The 22,600-nt window shown below is 39.9% G+C and overlaps 1 protein-coding gene across 14 annotated transcripts in view; it reads left to right on the top strand.

The window, feature by feature from the left end:
* The window catches only part of Mast4 (microtubule associated serine/threonine kinase family member 4), a 594,077-nt gene that overhangs the window by 135,145 nt on the left and 436,332 nt on the right, over window positions 1–22,600 (top strand). For 13 of the 14 annotated variants that reach the window (XM_087189591.1, XM_087189613.1, XM_087189592.1 and 10 more), the window contains one exon: window positions 20,352–20,505. In XM_087189591.1, the coding sequence (XP_087045717.1) occupies window positions 20,352–20,505 (154 nt within the window). Of the gene's footprint in view, window positions 1–8,147; window positions 8,296–20,351; window positions 20,506–22,600 lie in introns of those variants that run through there. The other variant, XM_087189597.1, reaches the window with a different exon arrangement.

The following is a 22,600-nucleotide window of genomic DNA, read 5'->3' as shown; positions in this document are numbered from 1 at the left end:
AGTGCAAAGCAATAACCATGGATACAAAAGTGAAAATAATTGAGAGATTAGACCTAACAAAAAGATGGCAGATGTCACTCATTCTTATAACATGAATTGTTCAACCATTGGCATAATTCTAAAGAACAAGGACAAAAACCATGGAAGATGTGAAGGTTTTTTATGTGTTACATTGTATATTTCTTTCAAAGGTGTATAAGACACTTTGTCCAACTTACAAATGAATCCAACTTACGAACAGTCTCCTGGAATGGGACTTGTTCATTAAGTCGAGGACTTACTGTACTTACCACTCTATCCTAGTTCCTTATATAGTATCTGAATACAGTAAGTGCTCACTTTAGGAATAGAGTTGGGAACCATTTCTTTCAAAAGTGATATACACTGCTTTTTTTTTTTGCTAGACAAAAGAAACCTATGATGACCTTTATTTTTAAAGCTTCAGATGTTAGATTTGTTACTGCTTCAAGATAGAGTGATATGAAACATTTAATCTTGCAGCAAGTAACTACAGGATTTGGGGAATCTGAAGTTTTGGGGTTTTTTTCCATTTTCTTTGCTTGTTTTCAGAAGCCTTATTTTCTGTTGAAGCTAAGCACAGACCTTAGCACCATCTTGGTTTAACTCTATGTTATGGCTTGTGTCTGAATGTCCCCCCAAAACCTCATACAGTCATGGGGGTGCTTTTCAGAAGTGTCTGGATCTAGAGTATGTGCTGCCGGGGTCAAAGGTTTGTGATTACTAAATCAGTCCACTGGTTTGGCATAGTTCTGGGTAGGATTAAGGGTTTCAGTGCTATACCTGCCCATGGGCGGGTAGCCTGCATAAAATATAAGCAAAAGAAAGGGGGCCAGTGTGTTATCACCTGCCTGGTTTCTGTGGACTATTTCTCTGCAAAGCCCCTCTGCCATGTTACCCTACCTTGGGGCCAGCTGACTATGGACTAAAACCTCTACAAACTGTGAGCCAAATTAACCTTTTCTCCTTTAACTTTGGGTGTTGGGTATTTTGTCTCAGCAGTGAGCAAAGAAACTAAGATACCCTACTTTACTTTCACGTCATTATGCCTTCATTTGCTGTCTCCATCCAGGATGGATTAGTGACTGACTCTTCGTTATAGGAGTTAAACCTTGGACTAATAAATGATCATCTTCCTACTATCATGTACATCCAAATTAGGAAAGAGATAGAAGAGGCACAGTGCCAGGTGTTGGGGAACACTTTGGCATATTTGTTGTTGTTTTCATTTATGTCCTGGTTTACATGTGGTTTCTGGCCTGCTGACACACATTTAAAGCTGTATTTTACTCTGGGTCAGTCACCGAATTATTGTTTGATGAAATGGTATGTTACTCCGAGAATCGAATGCAGTTTGGAAGAAGGGTAAAAAAAGGTAATAGTGACCACTTAGCTGCAGAAGATAACAGTGGGTCTGCCTGGGAGACAGTGATTTGCACTAGGACTATTCTATTAAATCTTTTTTTTATTTTCAGGAAAAAAGTAGAGCATAAATAAATAAAGATAAAAGTAGTGATTCTACAGTCCTGCATTCAGGGACTAATAATAATGGCCTGCTTCTTGCTTTGCTGGTGTTTGGTTCTTCAAGAGTTTTTTGAGTCACAGTGAAGGAACCCTCACAGATGGTGTGATACAAAGAAATAAATAAAGAAAACTGATTTAGAAGGCTATTTTCAAAAGATTGAGGTAGTGACCAAAGGAACAACTTTTATTCTCATCTGTGATGAATAAGAAATCCTAGAATTAGGAACAGTAATGCTGTAGTTGGGTGAACATATTTGCATCCTTAAGTTGAATCCAAGGCACCTGGGTGAGCATGTGGTCCATTCCATACAGTCACCATGGATGCATCACTCATGTAACATGCGCACACAGACACATCTGGGCCAGAGGACACTTGATATATAAAAATCCCTTTGCTTGTAGGAAATGATCCCTCAAATTAGAAGCTAAAGAAAATCTAAACCAATGAGTTATTATCCCAGTGTTTTCAAGTTAGTAATTCAGGAGTAGCTTAGCTTGGTGCCTAGGGCTCTGCATCATTCATGAGGTTACAGCCAGGGCTCCCATCATCTGATACTTGACTGAGGCTGGAGGATCCTTTTCCGAAATGGCTCCCTCCCACTGCAGCAAGTAGGTTCTGGCTGTTGTCAAGAATCTTTGGTTCCTCACCACGTGGACTCCACAGAGCTGCTGAGTGTCCTCATGATATGGCAGTGACTTTTCCTAGATAAAGTGTGAGGTGGAGGTGGAAGAAGTAAGAACACACACACAGATGCGCACACACATACACACACACACACACACACACACACATGGGATGGCATGAGCAAGGAGGAAGAACAGAGCTTTTGTGTAGGTCTCAGAAGTCATGCTTGTTGTTTATGCTGTGCTGTGTTCCTTACAAGCAAGTCACTAAGTAACAGCCTCGGAAAGAAGGTTGTGAAGGTGTACTGTAAAGTGAGAAGTATTGCAGAATTTGTTGATATATTACAAAGTCACCACTCCTGGACAGCTGAGAGTCTCTTCTCAACCTAATGTCCCTTCCTGCAACTTTATCCTTTGATCTTCTTCTACTTCTGGACTCTTTTCTTATCTAGGGTCCATCCTGAGGGCCTCTTTCATCCTTGGGATCCTGGCTTTGCTGTAAGGAACGTTAAGCTCTTTAGGAGCCTCTGAATAAAATATCTACAAGTCCAACTTCTATTTTTATTGATCACTTTTTACAGTGTAACTTCTAAGTCATTCTCCTGATTTTAATAAAAAAAAAACTCTTCAGGAAGTCTTGGGGCCAGAAAGAAGGGAGTGAAGTGGATAAAAGCCCTGTCCTACATATACCTTGTCCTACCATGTGCGTCCTTTAACAACATAGTTTTGGACTTGGTGCCAGGAAGGAATGGTGAATAAGCAGGTCCTCTTAGAGTGTATTATGCCATAGGCATTTGTGAAGGAAGCAGACATATTCAACCACAAATTTTTATTGAGTGCCCACCCTTCCAGTTAGGTGATAACAGCCCTTGACCCTTAGTGCCTAAGTACACATTTGATTACTTCTTGCTCATATTTCTTATCTACTGGGGCTTGAGTGGGGCTCTTCTTGGTGTTGTCCTTATCTAGGACAGGCTGAAGGAACAGCCCCCATGTGGAGCAAGCAGAGATAGGGGAGTACCCTGCAGAGTCTCTCACTAGAGTTAAACACTGCAGCCTGCGCAAGATGCATGTCTCTGTTGCTCAAACTCACTGGTCAGACCTTGTCATCAGGTCCTCTCTAACCGCAAGAAGGCTACAGAGTGCTCTAGTATCATGTGCCCAGGAGGTGAAGTGCCCTAAATACTGTAGTCATTTCCACAGTACTGGCTCTGACTACATCCACTCTGTGCTAGGTGCTCTTCTAGCCTTTGGGGACATCCATGGAACAACACTGACTCAAGTTTCTACCTTTGTCAAGCTTTGATTTGAATAGGGGAGGGAGACAATAAGCAAAGAAGTAAAACATGTAGTGTGTTAGATAAGAGGAGCCATGGAGGGGAATAAATCAGGAGGAAGTAAAGTGTGTGTATATGTGTGTGTGTGTGTCTCTGTGTGTGTGTGTATAGTTGAGGTGGTCCCTGTAGAAGTATTTTCTAGAGGCTAGAATAGGTGGTCATGGTATCCATTGCTGGTTTGAAAATGCCATAAGTCAGGTTTGCCTTCTAACTACTTGGGCCAAATACTTAGCTATTCATAGATTCTGTTCATGTAACTTATTTGGCCTTTCATTTCTAAGTTGACTACCATATTTGTTGATTTAATTTTGGCTCTGAGATATTGTAACTACAGATTTTGAAACATAAGAGTCCTTAAAAGGTTTTAGGTAGATTACTTCTCTCTTTAAAAGTAGTTATTAAACTCTTGAATTATTGATAACTTTATCATCTTCCTATAGTTCTTTGTCTTTTTTCGCTTTACTTAGCTACAGTGATGACGAGTGCCTTGTTATCAAGTAAAATATGCTGCTACTTAATTGCATTTGTGTGAGTAGTGTAATAGTCATTTCTAATTCTCACGGTTGACTTTCTTGCTTTTTCCTGTATTTTCATTCACTGGGAAAAATGGCACATATTTACATATGGTACATTTATTTCACATTCTAGTGAAATATCATTTATGTAACACAAAATGTAAAATTATCTTATACTTCCCAAGAGATATTCCTGCCTTTCCTACCTCCCTCCTCAGAAGACATCCAGCTTTCAGCATTGTATTTTTTCAGCCCTGGGAACAACATTTTGCTTAGTTTCCTTGACCTCTGGGGCAGGAATTCTTAGGGGAAAAAGAAGAGATGAGCAACACCGGTTTGTCTCAGTCACAAAGGAATGCCATCAGGTGGTAGGGAATGCCTGGTCCCCTTCCTGACCCTGTGCCAAGGAATAAATAGCTGGTCATTCCTCATTCCATATGGATAGAGGCACTGTACCTTGATTTGCCTTTGGTCTTAAGTCATTTTCTCATGGCTGGGACAAATAACTGACCTCTATAACTTAAAGTAGGAGAGGCTTATTTTGGCTCATAATTTTAGTCCCTGATTGACTGGTTCCAAGGCAGAATCAGCCTGGGAAAGGCCTGGGTGGAGGAAGCAGAGAGTGAATGGAGGTTTACCCTTCCAGCTATGCCCCACAGTGAGCTGCCCATAACAAGACCCCACCTGCTAACAGCAAGTCAGCTATGACTTAGGAATGGACTAATCTGCGGATGAGTATAGCACGCCATGTTCTAATCACCTTCTAAAAGACCAGCCTTTTAAACATGAGGCTTTGGGGAGATATTCTAGATCTAAACCATAGCTCCTCTTCATTTTGCCTCAGTTATGTGTTTCCTAACTCCTTGAGGAAGTTGTCATCTTTCAGATATCTTCAAGTATAAATAGATGTTTATTCTTTTATATAATATTCTTAGTGTATACTAAGTGTGGACTGTATGAGTCCTTTTGCTGAGTATTGGGGATCGCAGAGAAGCAATTAAGCTTCAGAGGGATGGGCAGCATATTAACCAAGAATGGGATTATATTTTTCTTTGGAAAATGCTGAAACAGAGCAGTCAGGACAGCACTTTGTGTACATTCTTTGCCACTGAGGATCCTAAGTTATTTTCTGTCACTTTTGCCACTCTCTCTCCCACTTACTGAAGGTGAGATTGATAGAGGTGGGGTTCCTGCTCTCCAGTCCATGTTTCTTTGGAACTTTGTTGTGAGTGGTTTTTAGGTTTCTTATATTATGATATTGAGGGCTGCATCGGGAATTAATTCCCATCTCTGTGTGCAGGATGTCTGAAGAAATCGTGAGAAACCACCAGCAGTCTTCCTGGCTGAGGGCTGCCAGGCCTCTGGCGGGAACTGGTGTATATATGTGGGATGGTTGCTTTGGGTCTAATCACTTGTGCCCTGGACACTTCCGACCACTTGTGAGGAAAGCATTAGAGGCCATGCAAACTCCTTAAAAGAGTGTTGAGGGGAGGCAGGGTGGAAGGTAACTGAGAACGTATTCTGAGGTAGGAAAGTTAGGGAATTGCTGTGTTTCTTGGCTTAGAGAATTGCAAGATAATTGATCTTGAGGAACACAGTCTAGTAGTTCATGCTGTCTCCCAAATTTAACTAATACCCAACTCCTCAAGCAGTTCCTGTCTTATGGATGCAGAAATCCAAACGGAAAACACTGTTTTTCCACCTTGATGTTCTCATTCGGTATCCTCTCCTAGAAACAAAGTGCACAGTGTGCTTACATCAGTGTGTGGCTCACAGAAGGCTTGCTGCAAATGTGAGTTCTCATTCCTCTCTCACAGGCCATTTCCTTGCATCAAGGAATCTTCTGAAGCTTGTGTGTTGGAGGGAGTCTTAGGAAGCTTACATAATGTTAGGGTGGAGGTGGTAGAAAAGTTCAGTAAGAATCTGGTCCAAGAAATGGAGAGTGGAAAAGGAACCCTGCCCAGGGAAGCTGCTTTCACCTGTCTGTGGCCCAGACCAATCAGGATGGTGCACAACTGACTTAAAATCACTGCTCTGTGGCTGGGTGACAGTGCTGGTTCTGCCTGTGTGAACAGACTGGAAAGAGTGCAGAAAGAGCCCGAGTCTGACCACCAGCTGTGGGTCTTTTTGTATATTAGTCATAGCTCTGGTGCCTTGGCCAAGTTACTTAAGCTCACTAAGCCTCAGTTTCCAGTTTGTTGATCTGTGAAATGGGGATGAAATGAATGCCATGTTAGAGAGTGATTTTAAAGGTCAAATGAGATAGATGATGTACTTAGAATGATACCTGTCCTGTTTGGGGGGCAGGTAGCAGCTGAGCATTGGGACTATGGGAAAGGGGCGATTTCCCAGCTACTTGGCTTGCATTTTTATAGACATTCTGAACTCACTTCAAGGATACAAAGCTTGCCGTTCCCTTGGATGGGAGCCTCTTTCCCCTGTGTAGCTCACTCTCTTCCTTCCTTTAGGACTCTATTCAAATGTCCTCCTTTCAGAGCAATCTTTTCTCATCACCAGTATTGAAGAGTGGTCTTCATTTTCTTTTCCACATTCTCCTTTCTTCTAGTTCACAGTCTTTGTTACCACCTGAAAAAAAGATTTTGTTTTAGTCACTGTTGTCTCCACAGTACCCAAACTACAGTTGGTGGGTCCTTGGTGGTCCAGCAAAGTTTTCTTTGGTGTGGAGGCTGCAGTTAGCCAATGCCTGGAACATCGGTGCACTATGAGTCAGGAATGGACGTTAGTGTCTGTCATGGTTTGAGCTTGGTGGGAATAGAGCCTCTCGGCAGTGGGAGGGATGACGGCCATTTTTGGAGAAAAATACTGAATTGGAGGCCAGAGGAGTCCTTGATGAAATACGTGGGTAGGGAGATGTGGGCTTCCCAGCCAGACCAGTTACATGGGCACGGTCTCCTCAGTCAGAGCTGCTCCTTCCATGTTGTGATCTTGTTTTGCTAATCTTAAAATAAATATGTGGCAGAGGAATCAATTGCTTCAAATCCCTGTACAAGGAAGATAAACCTAATAGGTCTGTTGTAAGTTCAGATTTTTTAAAATGTGCTTTAAAATTTTTAATTGACACACAATAATTGTAAATATTTATGGGGTACAGAGTGGCCTTTACATGTGTGCAAAGTATAATGATCAGGGAAACTGGCATATCCATCATCTCAGACACTTACCATTTCTTTGTTTGAGGATGTTCAAAATCCTCTACTAACTGCTATATTTTGAAATGTACAATTAACTGTCAAGTGTAGCTGCTGTACAGTGCCACAGAACATTAGGAGTTACTCCTCCTATCCAGGGCTCCCTTGTACCCATTAGCCATTCCCTCTCCATCCTCCCTCCCATACCTTTCCCAAACTCCTAAGTTTAGCATTTTCTATACCAGACCCCTGCATTTATTGAGAGGAAGCCTATACTTCACGTGGACTGCTCTGCTCTCAGGCAGACTCCAGATTCAAACTTGAGACTTTCTCCTTGGTGTGTTGCTTGACTCCGACCTTCAGATCTGCACATATCCAGCAGAGTCCTTCAACAGTGTGGTGCAGGCAGAATGGGCCGGTACAGATCTGGGGTGTGAAAGAGGAGCTGGATCAGAGGCTTACTGCAGAGCGACTTTCTTGGTTCATCAGCCCAGTCTATTTTCAGGCTCTGCCAGATGTCAGTACATTCACACTGCCTGAGGTAGGGATGGGTTGGTGCTGTAGCCTGTCAGGTTATTCCTTGTGGATTGTGTGCATTGGTGGCATTTTGCTTTTGTCCTTTAGGGGAAGGGAATTAAATCAGTATTCTAATTGGCTAAGACCAGGTGTAATTTTTAATAATAGATTTAGAGTTATTGTTTATACATAGTTAAAAGAAAAAAAGGAAAAGAATCTGATAAAATTCTCCAAGCTCTTCAGTCTTCTGCTGCTGCATTGGTCTTAGTTGTGTGACTTTCCCTGGTCCTTGGGGACTGCCTGGAGGGGTCCAGGGACTCTTGACAGTGAATTGTTTTCTGTATGTTTTCACCACACTGTGTGGCTTCTGGTGAATACTTCTTTTAGCAGATCTGTGAGCCTGTGCCCAGAGGCAAAACCTATTCACTCCACACTTTTGGAACTTAGAAAAGAATTTTCTCTTGGCAGGTAGAAGAGCAGTTCTGTTGGAAGCCAGATCTTTTCATGGAGAATAAATGTATTTGATGAAGTCGACATAATGGTTGGTCAGTGAATCAGGATTTCAGAAGATATCATCATTCTTACATGCTTACATTTTTATATGCTCATAACGTAAGTGAACAGGTGAATATGGAGATAAGTTGAGGTGGATTCATTTTTGGCAGCATCTACCAAGCTATTGATTGCTCTCCTTTCTCCTTTTTTCTTTCCTTCACTTACTTCTCCCTTATTTTTCTTATATGCCTTTCTGTCATTTTCTCCTTGACCCTCAATTCTCCAGTTCATTTTTCCCTTGGGAGCTTAGACTTAGCCTTGACTCTTGGGGCCCAGAAGTCCAGGTGGTGAGGGGTAATGTGGTTCAGCTCTGGGTTGGTGGAAACTACAAAGGAAAGCTGAGGTAGCAATGCCATTACCCAATGTTGTAAAGTAAGCCCCAATCCAGGGCGTGCCTCCTGCAGAGGGAGGCAGACAGCAGGCAGTGCGTTGGGCATGCTGGTGATGCTGAGGCCAGACATTGTGCTGGAATCCAGTCCCTAGCAGGCTTGTGTTCCAGAAGCAAATGTCAGTGTGGGCACAAGGCAGCCTCTGGACCTCAAGCTCAGGCAACACAGGGCAGGGACACTGGTAGAGTAATTGGGAAGCAAGGATTTAGCCCAAGGAAACAAGGTGGAGAGCAGGGTGGCAACCTGGTTGGACAGAAATCAGGACAGATATGATGCTGCACCAGGGAGCTACTGACTCAAGGTCTGGGACTTTGAAAATTTATTATTAAATATATTTATAATTACTAATTTCATTGTAAATGTTATCTATAAATTAAATTGTTGATTTTCCAAGGGAGAAGCTTGCTCTTTGGTTCTGTGATAGACACACTGAAAGCCAAAGGGGTGAGGACATGGCCTTAGGGGAACTCAGGAGCCCACGAATAAGCAGGGTATTATATTTTCCAAAAATTTCATATTTGAGCACTGTCTGCTCTTTTTCTCTTACAGTCTCTCAGTCCTTTGCTTCTCTTTCTTCTCCATTCCCTACATGTTTTCTGTTTACCTTCCTCCCTTTACAGAGAAATAAAGCTGATAAAAGTGGTTCTCAGGGACCACCACACCCCCCCCCAGCACCATTCACCCTTTTCTCGGTCATCAGTTTCTCAGTGGTTGTCTTTCTGTCTTTCCCACTTATTTCCACTTTTATCAGATAAGGCCTCTAAGCTGGGAGAATATGTGACTCATGATTGGTGAAAGCACTAATTTTGTCTCTGGGGTCAGAGTTCAATCTGCAACTGCTACTATCCATGCTGACTTGCTTTCCCCTTCACATTAAATCATGAAATGAATTTTAGTTTATGGTATCCATCCAGATATAGTGCTAAACCATTATTTTACAAGAAGTACTTATTTTGGTTTTGTTTTTGTTTTGTTTTTTGCTCAGAATCTTATATAAAGTTTCCTTTTAGCTCTGATAGAGCAGAAGTTAAAGTGATTGATTTTTTTGTTTGTTTTATGATTCTGACGATATGAACAAGGCTAAGAAAGGTTGAGAGGATGGAAGAGAATGAACAGTTGAGTGCATTCTAGGTACCAGATATTATGCTAGGAGCTTTATATGAACCATAAGAATCCTGTGAGGAGGATGTAATTATGATTTTGTGGATGAAATTGGTTGAATACAATCCTGTCCAAAAGTGTGCCTCAGACCGCAATCTCTCTTCTTGCCTTGTTTCTGGTCTCTTCAGGATAGAGGTTGTGATGTGCTGCTAACTCCTTGAGCATGTGGCATGCATGGGTGGAGCACCTGGTGCCTGAAGAAAGATAGATGTTTGGGGCCTTAAAGGCCCTGTGATGGGTGATACTGATGGGGTGGGAGAGACACTGCTCTATTTTTCTTACTCCTAAAAACATGGGGATGAGACTGAAAAGCCATGAGTCAGCAGGAATATTAGCATATGTTTGCACTATTTTTTTCCCTTCTCTGGACTGGCTTCTAAATCCCTGAAAGGGTCATGTTCTCTGTTAGTAAAGGCAGTAGTAATATTAGTATTATTTAGCAAAGATAGTAAGGAAAAGAAATTAACCAGGTGATGGACCACAACTCTGCTCAAAGCTCCATAGTCCCTTGTACCTAACTGTAGTTCAATCTTTTCCCTGTTGTTTGATAGTTGTGTTTGTTTGTTTGTTTTGTCTGTGGTCTTGGATAAAAGTGCTTTAAGAATCAACTGTATCCTTTCTGTTCGGTCTTCTGCCTTTGGCACATTGTATACTCCATAAGAGACATTTGCCTGAAAAAAAGTGTTTGAGAACAACTCTAGGTTGATAAAGCATCTATAAACAGAAAACCATTGGGAGTCATCCAAGGTGGTTATGACAGAGTGATTACTATTTTGGGGCTGCAGGAAGCAAAGTGGGTAAGGAAGCACAGTCCAATAGTCAGTGGATTGTAGGTCCAGAAATTTGGATTCTAGTTTGGCCTTGTCCACCAGTATCTTTGTAAAGTTGACTTGTTTGGGCCAAACCTTCCAGTGAAACCAGAAAACTAAACTACAGATTATTTTTATTATTTTTATTATTTTTTCTGCAGCTAATACTTTCTGATTCTCTAATTCTGGCTTAAGGAAACTTCTTATGTAGTCCACTGATTAGGATTACACTGGACCATTTGGATTGGTTGACACCAGAATATAAGAACTCAGTCATCTGCCAGGCATGGTGTAATCCAAGCACTCAAGAGGCTGAGGCAGGAGGATTGCTTTGAGTTCAAGGCCAGCCTAGACTACATAGTGAGTTCAATGCCAGGCTGAACTAAACAGCTGTCTCAAAAAACCAAACCAAACCAAAACAAAAAAGAACTCAGTCACCTCTGGGAATCTTCCTAGCCTGGAGATGTATGGGGAAGTTAAGGTTTGCTTTCTGGAATGCATGTGCTACACAACTGTGAGGTCCTGTTTGGGGATGGTTTGGAAAAAATGGAAGGAACGTGGACTTGGGAGTTAGGGATCTTGGATCTCATCCTTGTACTTCCTATTGAGTCAAAAGCTTTGAATGATTAATTTTTCTTCATTTATTTCTTTAAGGTAAAATGGGAATAATGTGACTTTCTAATTGGAAGTCTGCTCTCTCTGCCAGAAGAGCAAGTAGGCACATAATGTCATAATTTTGTGGTGGTGGATGAAAATTTTCCACTGTGACTTTAAACAGAAAGAAGATAACTAGCAAGAAGTATTTTCTTTTCCTGCTTGTTAACTATGGTCAAAATATTTAGTTGTGTTGCTGATGGGGACAGGATAGTATCAGGGGAATTTAATGACTTCAGATAAGTAAACAACTTCAGGCATAGATTAGATCCCTAAGTAAAGGTCAGAGAAGCATCTAGAATACTAAAGTGACAGGAAAACAGGTGATAAATATGCAAAGTCAAATTAGTATATTCCCTGTGTTTTCTCTAGTGTCATAGTTCCTAAGTCAAACTTTGAGAAGTCATTCTTAATATGAAAACTATACATACAAGTATTTTTTTAACTATGAAATAATATTAGCTCTATGTTTCACAACATTCAGCAATTGAACTTTCTGTTTAATGTATATATCATAGTCGGTTACAATTAAATGCCTGCTGCACATTACTCTGTCTGGGCTGTGATGAGATTTTATTGCTAGTGGGTGGTGTGTGTGTGTGTGTGTGTGTATGTATAATATGTGTGTGTGTATATATATGTGTGTTTTCATGAGGAAAGGAATTGAGTTTCTTGAAGCTGACAGACAAAAGTGAGATAGTGATATCAAAGTGCTAATTTACATACTTCTCTTGGAAGGAAAGAAAGAAAATCAATTCTGGTGGTACAGCTCTGTTTTTAGATGAATGCCATTGTAGTTTGGTTTAATAACATATTTTAGAATGTGCCTAAAATACATTTAATATTGGTAATTGAACTTTGTGATGCCAAGAATTAATTACAGAACCAAACATGGAAAATAACATTGGAATCTAGGACAGTTTAAACACATTCTATTGATGTATTATTTTCAAAACATGGACATTTGTTGAGAAAGTGAATTATAATAAACAGTTAACATCTTTGGGTGACTTATTGTTGCTCAAGAAACTGTTTGCTTGCCAACTCTTATTGACATGAAAAATTTTTGCTAAAATTCTTATCCATGCTCTTCCTCCACTTACTTTCTTCTTCTCGAGAGATGTTAAGATAACCTACAACAGCACATAACTCAGCAAGGGGAATAATTTAAAAATAAGTGGAGACAGAGAAGAACAGTAAGTATAGAACAAAGGTTCTCAACCTTGGCATTATTGACATTTGGGGCTGGGTAACTCCTTTTGCGAGGGGCTGTTCTGTGCATGGTAGGGTATTTTGCAGCATCTCTGGCCTCTAGCTAGATAACAGTGCACCTCCTCCAAAGCACTACCCCAGAATGGCTCCATTGACAGTGTCCCTTAGAGTATGAGGGGGCAGAAATTGCTATGAGTTAAGAACCACTAATTTAGAGGATACAATGAAGTCTGGACTAAAATAGAATAGCAAAGGGATCCACGAAGTCTTCATTGAGATGGGACGTGCCATGCTTGCTGGTGAAGGGCTACAGGCTTTGTGAGGGGATTTCTAGGGACTGAGGTAGAGAAATATAACTAGGTATGTTGTTCACAGGCTTCCAGGATAAGACCAGACCCCAGCCCAGCAGTGGCACCGTTGGTTCTGCTGAAGAGAACACAAAAATTCTTCCACAGGTGTCTCTCTTCCTACCTTGAATAAAGTTCCTGGCAGGCAGGGAATCCTGTCTGTTTATTGCTGTTTTGCCCACTGCTGTGCTCAGAGCAATACCTGGCACAGCTGCTTAATAAGTATTCATAAAAGAGATGGGTCTTGACAAGTTGGATGCAGTGTGTTACTAGCCCTTCCTTGTGTGTTTATAGAACAGATTGTCTGGATTTATAGGGCCATTTCTTACAATATCATTAAATAGAAACACACATTCTGGGTGGCATAATCCAAAATGAATGTCAGTGAAATCAGCAAATGGGCCCCACATCAGTGTAGTCCAGGATTGTCATTCTCGGTGATCTGACTCAAGTCTATAGTTAGATTTCAGGATGCCAGGGAAGGAGCAGTGCACATTCTAAAGGCAGCGAGGAAAATGACCAATGCTTTTTGCTCTTCTAGAGCACAGGTATGAGTGCCTGAGAGGGGCCATTTGGAAGGGCTGGTAAACAGCCACATGCTTTGTCAGGCAGCAATTGTAAGAAGGGTGACCTGAGCTAAGGCAGGAGGATGGTGACAGTGATCACCTGCACTTTGGGTTGTGGAGTCCTTACCGTGCCAGCCCTCTGCCTGCACTGTCTCTTTCATCCTCATCACCTCTGAGGTCTGCACTTCAGGCAGAAGTATCTTGCCCAAGGCCTGCCATTGGGATTCTGACCGCTCATAGGTGGAGTAGGATCCTCACCACTGTACATTCTGCTTCCTGCCAGAATGTGGCTGAAGACACACATGACAGTGACTGATTATGCCTTAGGAATTCTGTGCTCCAGAACGTAAGCATTTGGCTTGGTGGTAATTGTTTAGCAATTTTAACCAAATTCTCACAGTAGCTATAAGAACAGAAACCAAAAACTTCAATAAAGTTGTAATCAGTTTCCTTGAACACTATATTGTGAAGTACATGCAGAGATGTATGACTAGATAATGGAAAGGGTGACTTTCTACATGGGAATGTTAGTGACCACAGTGAACTTTTGTTGTGCACTTACCATGTGCCTGGTGCTTTTAAAAGCATTTTACATATATGAACTCTATCAATCCTCACAGCCACCACCTCAGGAGAAAGATGCTTCTGTTAGTAATGTTTTGTAGATGAGGAAATAGGCACAGAAAGAGTTAAATATCTTAATTAGGATACTAAGAGCTAGCTCTAGTCTGAGCTCCTAACCACTATGGAATTAGTATGAATCTGATGACTGTCTTAACTGTAGAAGCCTGTTCTGTCAAAATTTAAAATATTGATTATAGGCTTTGGATTAAAAATAAATAAAATTCAATTTGAAATACAATAAAGTCACTTCAGATTGCCAGTTTGATTCTTTATTGCATGGCAGAGATGAGAGAAAGAGAGCATGCATGCTTAATTAAGATTACATGCTTAGTCCGTGCAATTTTATAATTCAGATATTTTCATAGTCTTGGCTTCTTGGAATATTTATTATCAAGACACAGAATAAATGAGCGATGTCCTCATAACATATGTTACTAGTCTGTCTCTTTCTCTGTCCCCCTTTAAAGCATAAAGAAGACTTAACCAGAGAGACCTATTATGTATGCCAGTGACCTTGGTGATCCTTTTGAACTGATGAACTTTGGCCTCAGGGCACATGCATCGCGGATGGGTCTTTAAAATGCATGTGTCACATCTTGAGAATGAATGCACAATTATAGAAAAGAGGATTTGGGCTAGGAAAGGTTGGATTGATAGATGCAAGTGAATATGGTAGTAGGGATACAGTTAAAAGGTCAAATAATTCATTATTTACGAATCACCTTCAGAGGTACCTTGTTAAAAAATTAGCCTATTAGTTTGGTATAGAGAAAAGACTCTTTGAAAATATCCCATTGGCCATAATCTAAGGGTCTTTTCCATACATGAAGTGTTCAATTTTGTCACAGTACCAGAGACTCATTTTACCATTTCACCTTGAGTAACATTTAATATTATTTCTATTTTTCAACCATAAAAGCTCTTTATGGCATATTTTCTCTATTTTTTTCTGTTATTATATATTAACTAAACACGAGAGATTTGCAATTCATTTGTTCTTTCCACAAATATCTCAGGCTACTTTTTATGTAGTGAGCACTGTTTCAGGGATGGAGCTTGTGTACAAAACAGACTGTTGCATAATTTCATGTAACTTACATTTTAGCAGAGGAAGAATAGCAAGAAACAAGTACAAAAGGTTTTGTATGACATGTGGCAATAGATGCTATAAAGAAAAATGAGAGGGAATAAAGTTACACATTTTACATAGATAATTGCAGAGAGTACATTTGCAAAGAGTACATTTGGATAGACTTGAAAGACAGAGAAGGTATGAGAGCTAGTGTCTGCAGTATCTTTTGGGAGAAAAAGTGATAAATGTAAGGTCCTGCATGGAAAGTTGCTTGGGCATTTGAAGTCTTGCAAAAGACCAAAGTGAATCAATAGAGTGGTGGATGCTGGGGTCAGTGAAGTTGAAATAAGGTAGACCATTGGTTTTTTGCTCTGGGCAGAAAGCCCATGGGAGGACACTAGCAGAGGAGTTGGAACATCTGGTTTGTATTTTGGAACGGTCACTAGCTGCCATCCTGACACCAGGGTAAGAGCAGATAGACCAACTGAGAAGTCATAAGAGAGATCACAAAGGCAGGAACAAGGTGATAAGAATAGTAATAGTGAAGTGATTGGCTTGTTAAATGCATTTTGAAAGGTGTGCTAGAGGATATGCTCGTTGGAAATGGAATGAGAAAGAGAAGTTAAGAATAACTAAGACTTTGAACCACGTAGTTTCTATTCATATGATTATTGTTAATGTTTAGAAACTATGAATTAGAGAAATGCACTTGAGCATGACAGTGCCTGGAAATTAGTTGGGAAAAAGTAGTTAAGGCTAAAAATTTAATGTTCATGGACAGTTATGGAGTGCCTTTTAGCAATGGATAGATGGAATTATTTGGGGTTGTAGCCATAGGGAGGGCAAAAGAAACCAAAGTGGATGTGGTAGTGCATGCATGGACAACTTAGTGAGACCCTGTCTCAAAATAAAAAGGGCTGAGAATGTAGTTTGATACATGACCGTACATTCAATCTCTAAAACAAGGAAAGAAACGAAGGAAGGGAAGGAGGGAGGGAAGGAAAGAGAGAGAGAGAAAGATGTGGTCCACGGAGATAGTGTTGATGAAGGTGATGGTGGAGACACTAAAAATTAGATCCAGTTTCATGAAAGATTTGCCTTTACTTTTAATTCATCTTTATTGATGGCAGAAGTCATGTGTAATCATGGTGGATTCTTCTATATTCTGTGCCTGGTAGGTTGTAATACAGAAAACAATATGTGGAGATGACAAATACAGAAAACATTCTTTTACATGAATTACATATGATTAGCAATTCAACAGGATTTATAATTTAGGAAAGTTTCCCCGAAATCTGCATTAAATTTACATTGTTTATGCACTTATTGTCTTGGATGCTGTTTATAATAGTTACTTTTCTCACTGTGAAATAAAATACCTGATGCCCAAAGTTAAGGGAGGAAAGATTTATTTGCCTTACAGTTTGTAGAGGTTTCAGTCCATAGTTGGCTGGCTCCAAGGCAGAATGGCATGGCAGACAGGCATCACAGAGGGGAAACAGTTCATGGTAGGCAGAAGATAGCAAAACAAGCAAGGGACAAGAGTGCACTAGCCCTCTTTTTGTCCCTTATATTTTAACCAGGCAGGGTCGAGCACACTTAATACTATCCAGAACTATGCCAAACCTATCAGTGGACTGATTGAGTAATCACACGCCCTTAATCCCAGCATCACACACTGTAGATCCAATTAACTCTGAAAAAGTGCCCTCCCTCATGACCACGTGAGGCTTTAGGGGGACATCTAAACACAAGCCACAACACTGTTTTCTGTGACAGGCTGCTGGTAAGAGCAGTTGCCCAACACTCCCATGTAATGGTATGCTGCACCCCTATTTGTCTGATTTCCACTGTAATAATGGGCAAATACCCCTTTTGAAATTGTTCATGGCTCTACTTGCAACTAAAGGAGTTTGCAAAAATTAACATATGAGTTTCTGAGCAAACTCAGTTGCTGGGAACCAATATTTGCTATTGGTGAATGAAAAAAGGACAGTTATCTGGAGAATATTTCATTCCAGGATACTGGTGGCTAGCAGCATGCGAGGTTACAAGGGAGTGGGATCTGGCTCTTGAGAAGTCCACTGTCTCCTCCAGCAGGGACATTACAAGTGTTTGAATTAAGTAGAACAAGCCCAAGCATGGATGCTCTTGGGGATCAGTGAAAGTTTCAAGACACCTCTGTCTTTAAACTCTTTGTAGTATGAAGATTGGGTTTAGAGAAGTTAGAAAACATTAAACTGAAATCAGTTAGAGAGCAATGTCCACAATGACACATTTGATATGTACTGTAAGCTCCAGGGTGTGATGAAGTGTTTTTAAAGGGATCATGAGTGTTGGAATCAGGATTAAAAAATGGAAAATAGATTTCAGGGCTGTGGTGGACCATTTTGAGAAGCTGTGATGAATTGTAAAAGGAATACCAAAGCTACTGACAACACAGCAAATTTGGAAAAATGATCTATTTGGAGAGAGCCCTGTTGGGAGTGTGAATTGATATGAAGAAGGAAATGGGATCTTACGGTATGGTGTATGCTTATAGGTTTTTCTATTCATACTGTATTTGAAACATTTGCAGCTCTCATAGTTCCTTGCCTGAATTTTCCTAGATTAAAAATAACACTCTGCTCTTTAAGTTAAGTTTCTGATTAAAAACCTTGGCTTAGGGACTAATAGTTTGTGCATGGATATATGGAGATTATATATATATGATAAAAAAGTTCTCTTTTATTTTTCCTATACTTTATCTTTCAATTGGTTTCATGTCTGTTATGACTTTGTTGGGAATATGTGAGGAAATCACATACATCTTACGTAGGGGTTATCGTCTTTCTTCAACTTATTTTTTCCACCCTCTGTTAATTTGTGATATAACACTCTTCCCCAGAGTAATTAATTATAATTCTGCAAGCTGAATGAAAAATAAGTAGCAGAAGCTGATGAACCGGAAACAATAAATATTTGTATTTTATGCAGCTGCCACTAGTAATTAAGAGAAAATAACTAAGTAGAAGGGATCTTAGCTTGTTTTATCGCTTGGAAGGGAGGTCATCCATCCATTCATGGTGCATTTACTAGGACTAGGAGATATTATAGAGCATTTTGTTCAATGTCTATGGCACGCTGCCACCTTGTGGCTGCAAGTTTTCCTTGTAATGGAAAAGAGCAACTTACTAAAGTCTATGTGATATAAACTTATTTTATATTTTGTATACTTGACTTTGATCATGACAAATTTGAGACACCTTATTCAAGTACTTAGAATACAGGATGGGTGAGTTTAAGAGAAAATCCACATTCTTACAAGAGGCATGCTAATGTCTTTATGGGCAAAGATCCATAATGTTGGCAAGTGATACTCATGGTGTGCGTGCTTGTGCTTATGTGTGTGGAGAGAGGGAGAGAAAGAAAAAGCAATGTGGCCAAAAATTCAGTTTGCCACTGGCCAAAAGAATAGAGGTTCTCATTGTATGACACACTACTTCCATAGCTGTGACTTTTCTTTTGAACAAATTCAAAGAAAAATAACTGACAAGAAAATTTTAGGGGTAAGGACATAAAACAGAGCCAAGAAGGAGGAAAGAGAGCATAACCTCTACATAGTGTGGTGATCTGACTGTAGTTGGATCACTGGGTTCTGGGTCTTCTCATAGCTAATGTGTAACTGTTCAGGTTTCCTTGGCTGCAATTCACTGTCCATAAGATTTAAGGCACAGGGTCCGAGGAGAGACAGAAATCCCTCCTTGAAGGCCCAGGAGGACGCTGATGTAACGAACAGCAGGTTCAGCAGATGTCTTCTGGTCTTCTGATAATTACAACTCCTCATTGGAAAGGGCTGTTTCTTTAAAAAGGATCCTCTGGAATCCTTTTCCTCTCCTGATTTGGCTTTGATCCTGGAGTGGATGGAAAGATAGTGCTTCAAGGGCCTCTCACTAAAACACTGACTGGCAATGAAGCATAGGAATGTCTTGACTGCCAAGAGTTTGCGATGGTACTTACTGAGAAGTGCTTGAAATCCAGCTGTTGGGTGTTGCTAATGAATATGGTTGAACTTAGAGGAAAGTTGACATCTTGTAGCAGCAGAGCTAATGAGGTCTGTTCTATCTCAACTAACTTGGGAGGGGTTAAAGGCAAGGTCGAGGGTTTTTTTAGTGCAACAATTTTGACTATGCTGCAGCTCATAGACAGATAAAAGGACTAGATGACCTAGTCCTTGAATTTCTTCTTCCTCTAAATATATTTGATCTTAATCTGAAAAAAATTCAGACATGTGTTGCCAAGTGGCCGTTTTGTTTCCATAAAAACAAAACAAATCTCTGTCAGACATCTCTTAAAATGCCAGGCTTTGGGCAATGCTGCCTAAGTTTTCCTATTTTAAAATTTTTACAAAGTTGGTCCTTTTCTATGGTAGCTGAAATTTCTATAAATATCTCTTTATTTTGTCCTTCATAATCTGAGCAAATGTATGTGCACATGAATATTTTTGTCCTTAATAATTATCTAGACACACATATATATATACATACTTACTTGAAGGCGAACATTTAGAAGATGTGAAACTCTTTAAGAATGAAAGAGTTTCTTGTAAAAGCAGAGCAGGTCTTGCGATAAGTGTTGTGACACAAGGGATTCTTTTGTAGAAAGCTCTCTCTTGAAATGACTTTGATTTCTGTGATTTTTGTGACAAGTTTTCTTTTGAAAAAGCATAAAGTGATATAGGGATGTATTGATTTTCGTTAAGGGTTATGGTGCTTAGAAGTTTTTCTCCTGCATGTATATTGAGAGCAATAAGTGAATTTTTGAAACAATTTTTGAAACAATCTTGTTTCTCTGTAGAAAATATTTTTCCATTGGGGTGGGGTGAGGAGAATGTGTACTACAAAAAGACATTTTATATAGTCACCAAGGATCCACATGCTTACCTATGTAACTCAATCAAAACTTTCATAAAACAATAGTTTTTCTTTCTGCAGTGGACCTTAATGATTCCTATTTTATTGCATTAAAGAATATGATATCACAATCTACTGAACTTGATTTCATGATCTCCTGTTGGATTGTAACCTGAATTCAAAATCTTGTTACTTTTTCAGTGAGATTGTCTTTTGGATGGAAGATATTGTAGTGAAATCCAAAAAATTTTAAGCTAGCCAAGTTTCAGACAGGGTTAGGAGAAAGGGATTAGAGAAGAGAAAGGCTAGAGTTAAGCAACTGGGCTTTCATGCTGAGTTGTGTCGGGGAGTCTCCAGCAAATGATGCCACTGTTCTTTTCTCTGCAGCTTGACCACATACTATCTCCACCACCTATGCCATTTCGGAAATGCAGCAACCCAGATGTGGCTTCTGGCCCCGGGAAGTCACTGAAGTATAAAAGGCAGCTAAGTGAGGATGGAAAGCAGCTACGGAGGGGGAGCCTAGGAGGAGCCCTGACAGGTGAGTTGTGGGTATCCCAGGTCCAAGGAGAACTTGTTTCTCCTATAGGTGAATGAGTTCCACAGCGCCTCAGTGTCAAAGTCAGCCTGCAGACCATTTGCTAAAGTTTCGTATTATCCAGAAAGCAGTTAATTTGAGAGTTTTCTTAGTAAATTTTAATGAAATATAATTTACATACACTACACTGTCCCCATTTTGCATGTACATATGTGTGAATATGGGCAGAATTATACTCCAGTGTAACTCCCACCATGATCAGAATGTGAGGAAATCAACATACGAAGAGAAAAAATTCATTTTGGTGCATAGTTTTTAGAGGTTTCAGTCCATGGTCACTTGACCCCATTGCTTTGGGCCTGTGACAAGGCAGCACATCATGGTGGGGAGTGAAGGAGAAAGAAGGAGCTGAGGTACCAGTCTCCTTCAAGGGCACTCGCCCAGTGATGGGAAGGCCTCCCACATGCCCCCACCTCTTAACAGATTCACTTCCTTCTGATAACACCACACTGGGTACCGAGCCTTTAACACACAGACCTTTGGGCAACATTTAACATCTAAACTATGGCAACTAGGTGATATAAAGCATCTTTTTATGTGTTTATTAGGCATTGATATACCTACTTTTGTGATGTACCTGTTCAAAACTTTCACCTATGTTTACTTGTGTAGTTAATCTAAGAACTTTTCAGTTTAGGCACAGAAAGACAAATACTGCATGTTATTTATTGCGATAAAAACTCCTGTATGTGAGAGCTAAAAAAGTGGGTCTTACAGAATAATAATTCCAGTATAATGGTTACCAGAGCTTGAGAAGAGGAGGATGACAAGCGAATGGTTGATGGTGCAGTTGGGGAGGAGGAATAGCTTCTTATATCCTACAGTACAGTGGAGTAGCTATGGTTGACAGCTATTAAATAAATGTTTCAAAATAGCTGGTAGAGAGGATTATGAATGCATCTAACACAAAGGAATGATAAATGTCTGAGGTGATGGATGTGCCAATTGCCCTGATCCAATATCATTACACATTGTATATCTACACTGAAATATCACACTGAAGCTCATAAATATTTACAATTATTATGTGTCAATTAAAAAAAAAATATATATATATATATATTTTTTTTTTGGTACAGGGGATCGAACTTGGGACCTTGCACTTTTGAGGCAGGTGCCAGAACCACCGAGCTAAATCCCTGGCCCTAAAATATATATATTTAAAAAGACAAAAATAAAACAATTACAGATAAATTTAAGACTTCCAAAATTAAAAATTTTCAAAAACAGAAAACCCCTTAATCACTTTTATTAGCATGAAAAATAGCCAAATTGATGGAACATAGTTTTTAAAAAAGTAGCTCCTATCTAAATTTTTATTGCATTTAAAATGTCATGTTAGGGCTGGAGATTTCACTCAGTGGCTCCACGCCTGCCTCGCAAGCTCGCAGTTGTGAGTTTGATCCTGGGTACCAAAAAATAAAAAAATAAATAATGTCACATTAAACTCAACTTCAATTACTAAAAGTTAGATTTCTTTTATCTGAGTGCTTTTTCCTCAAAGCATAAATATTTTAAAGATACTTCATTGTTTTTTAAATCCTGAGATAATATTTTGTCTACATATAACAGTCTTGTCTGCCAGTTTGTAAATGGTCTGGAAAGTAAGTTGAATTACTTACATTTTTTTGAGAATTATGGATTTTGACTTTCTGGAGTTGAGATTTATGAGAACAGAAATGGGAGCATTTTCCTTAGTTGAACCTGGCCTCGTGTCGAGGGGAAGATGGTCATCACAAAACAGCAGTACTTCTTTGAGTGTAAGCACTGTCATCATGAAACTGTAGTACTTCATTGAGTGTAAGCACTGTCATCACAAAATGGCAGTACTTCCTCTAGTGTAAAGACCATCATCACAAAACAGCAGTACTTCACCAAGTATAAGGACTATCATCTCAAAATGGCAGTACTTCCTTGAGTGTAAGGCACATGTTTTCACAGGGGTCTTGCTGATGTTCTTCTGCTACTTGTTAGGACGTTGCTTTGCTTTCCTTTTTGGAAGAAGACTGTTGCTTTTTAAATTGGGACAGCCTCAAGA

This window comes from Heterocephalus glaber, unplaced genomic scaffold (assembly GCF_053883595.1).
Source record: "Heterocephalus glaber isolate CG9 unplaced genomic scaffold, H.glaber_assembly_v1.0 deba00001543, whole genome shotgun sequence".
Taxonomy (NCBI): Eukaryota; Metazoa; Chordata; class Mammalia; order Rodentia; family Bathyergidae; genus Heterocephalus; species Heterocephalus glaber.
The sequence above is the reverse complement of the archived record's forward strand: the minus strand, read 5'-3'. Positions and strand labels throughout refer to the sequence as shown.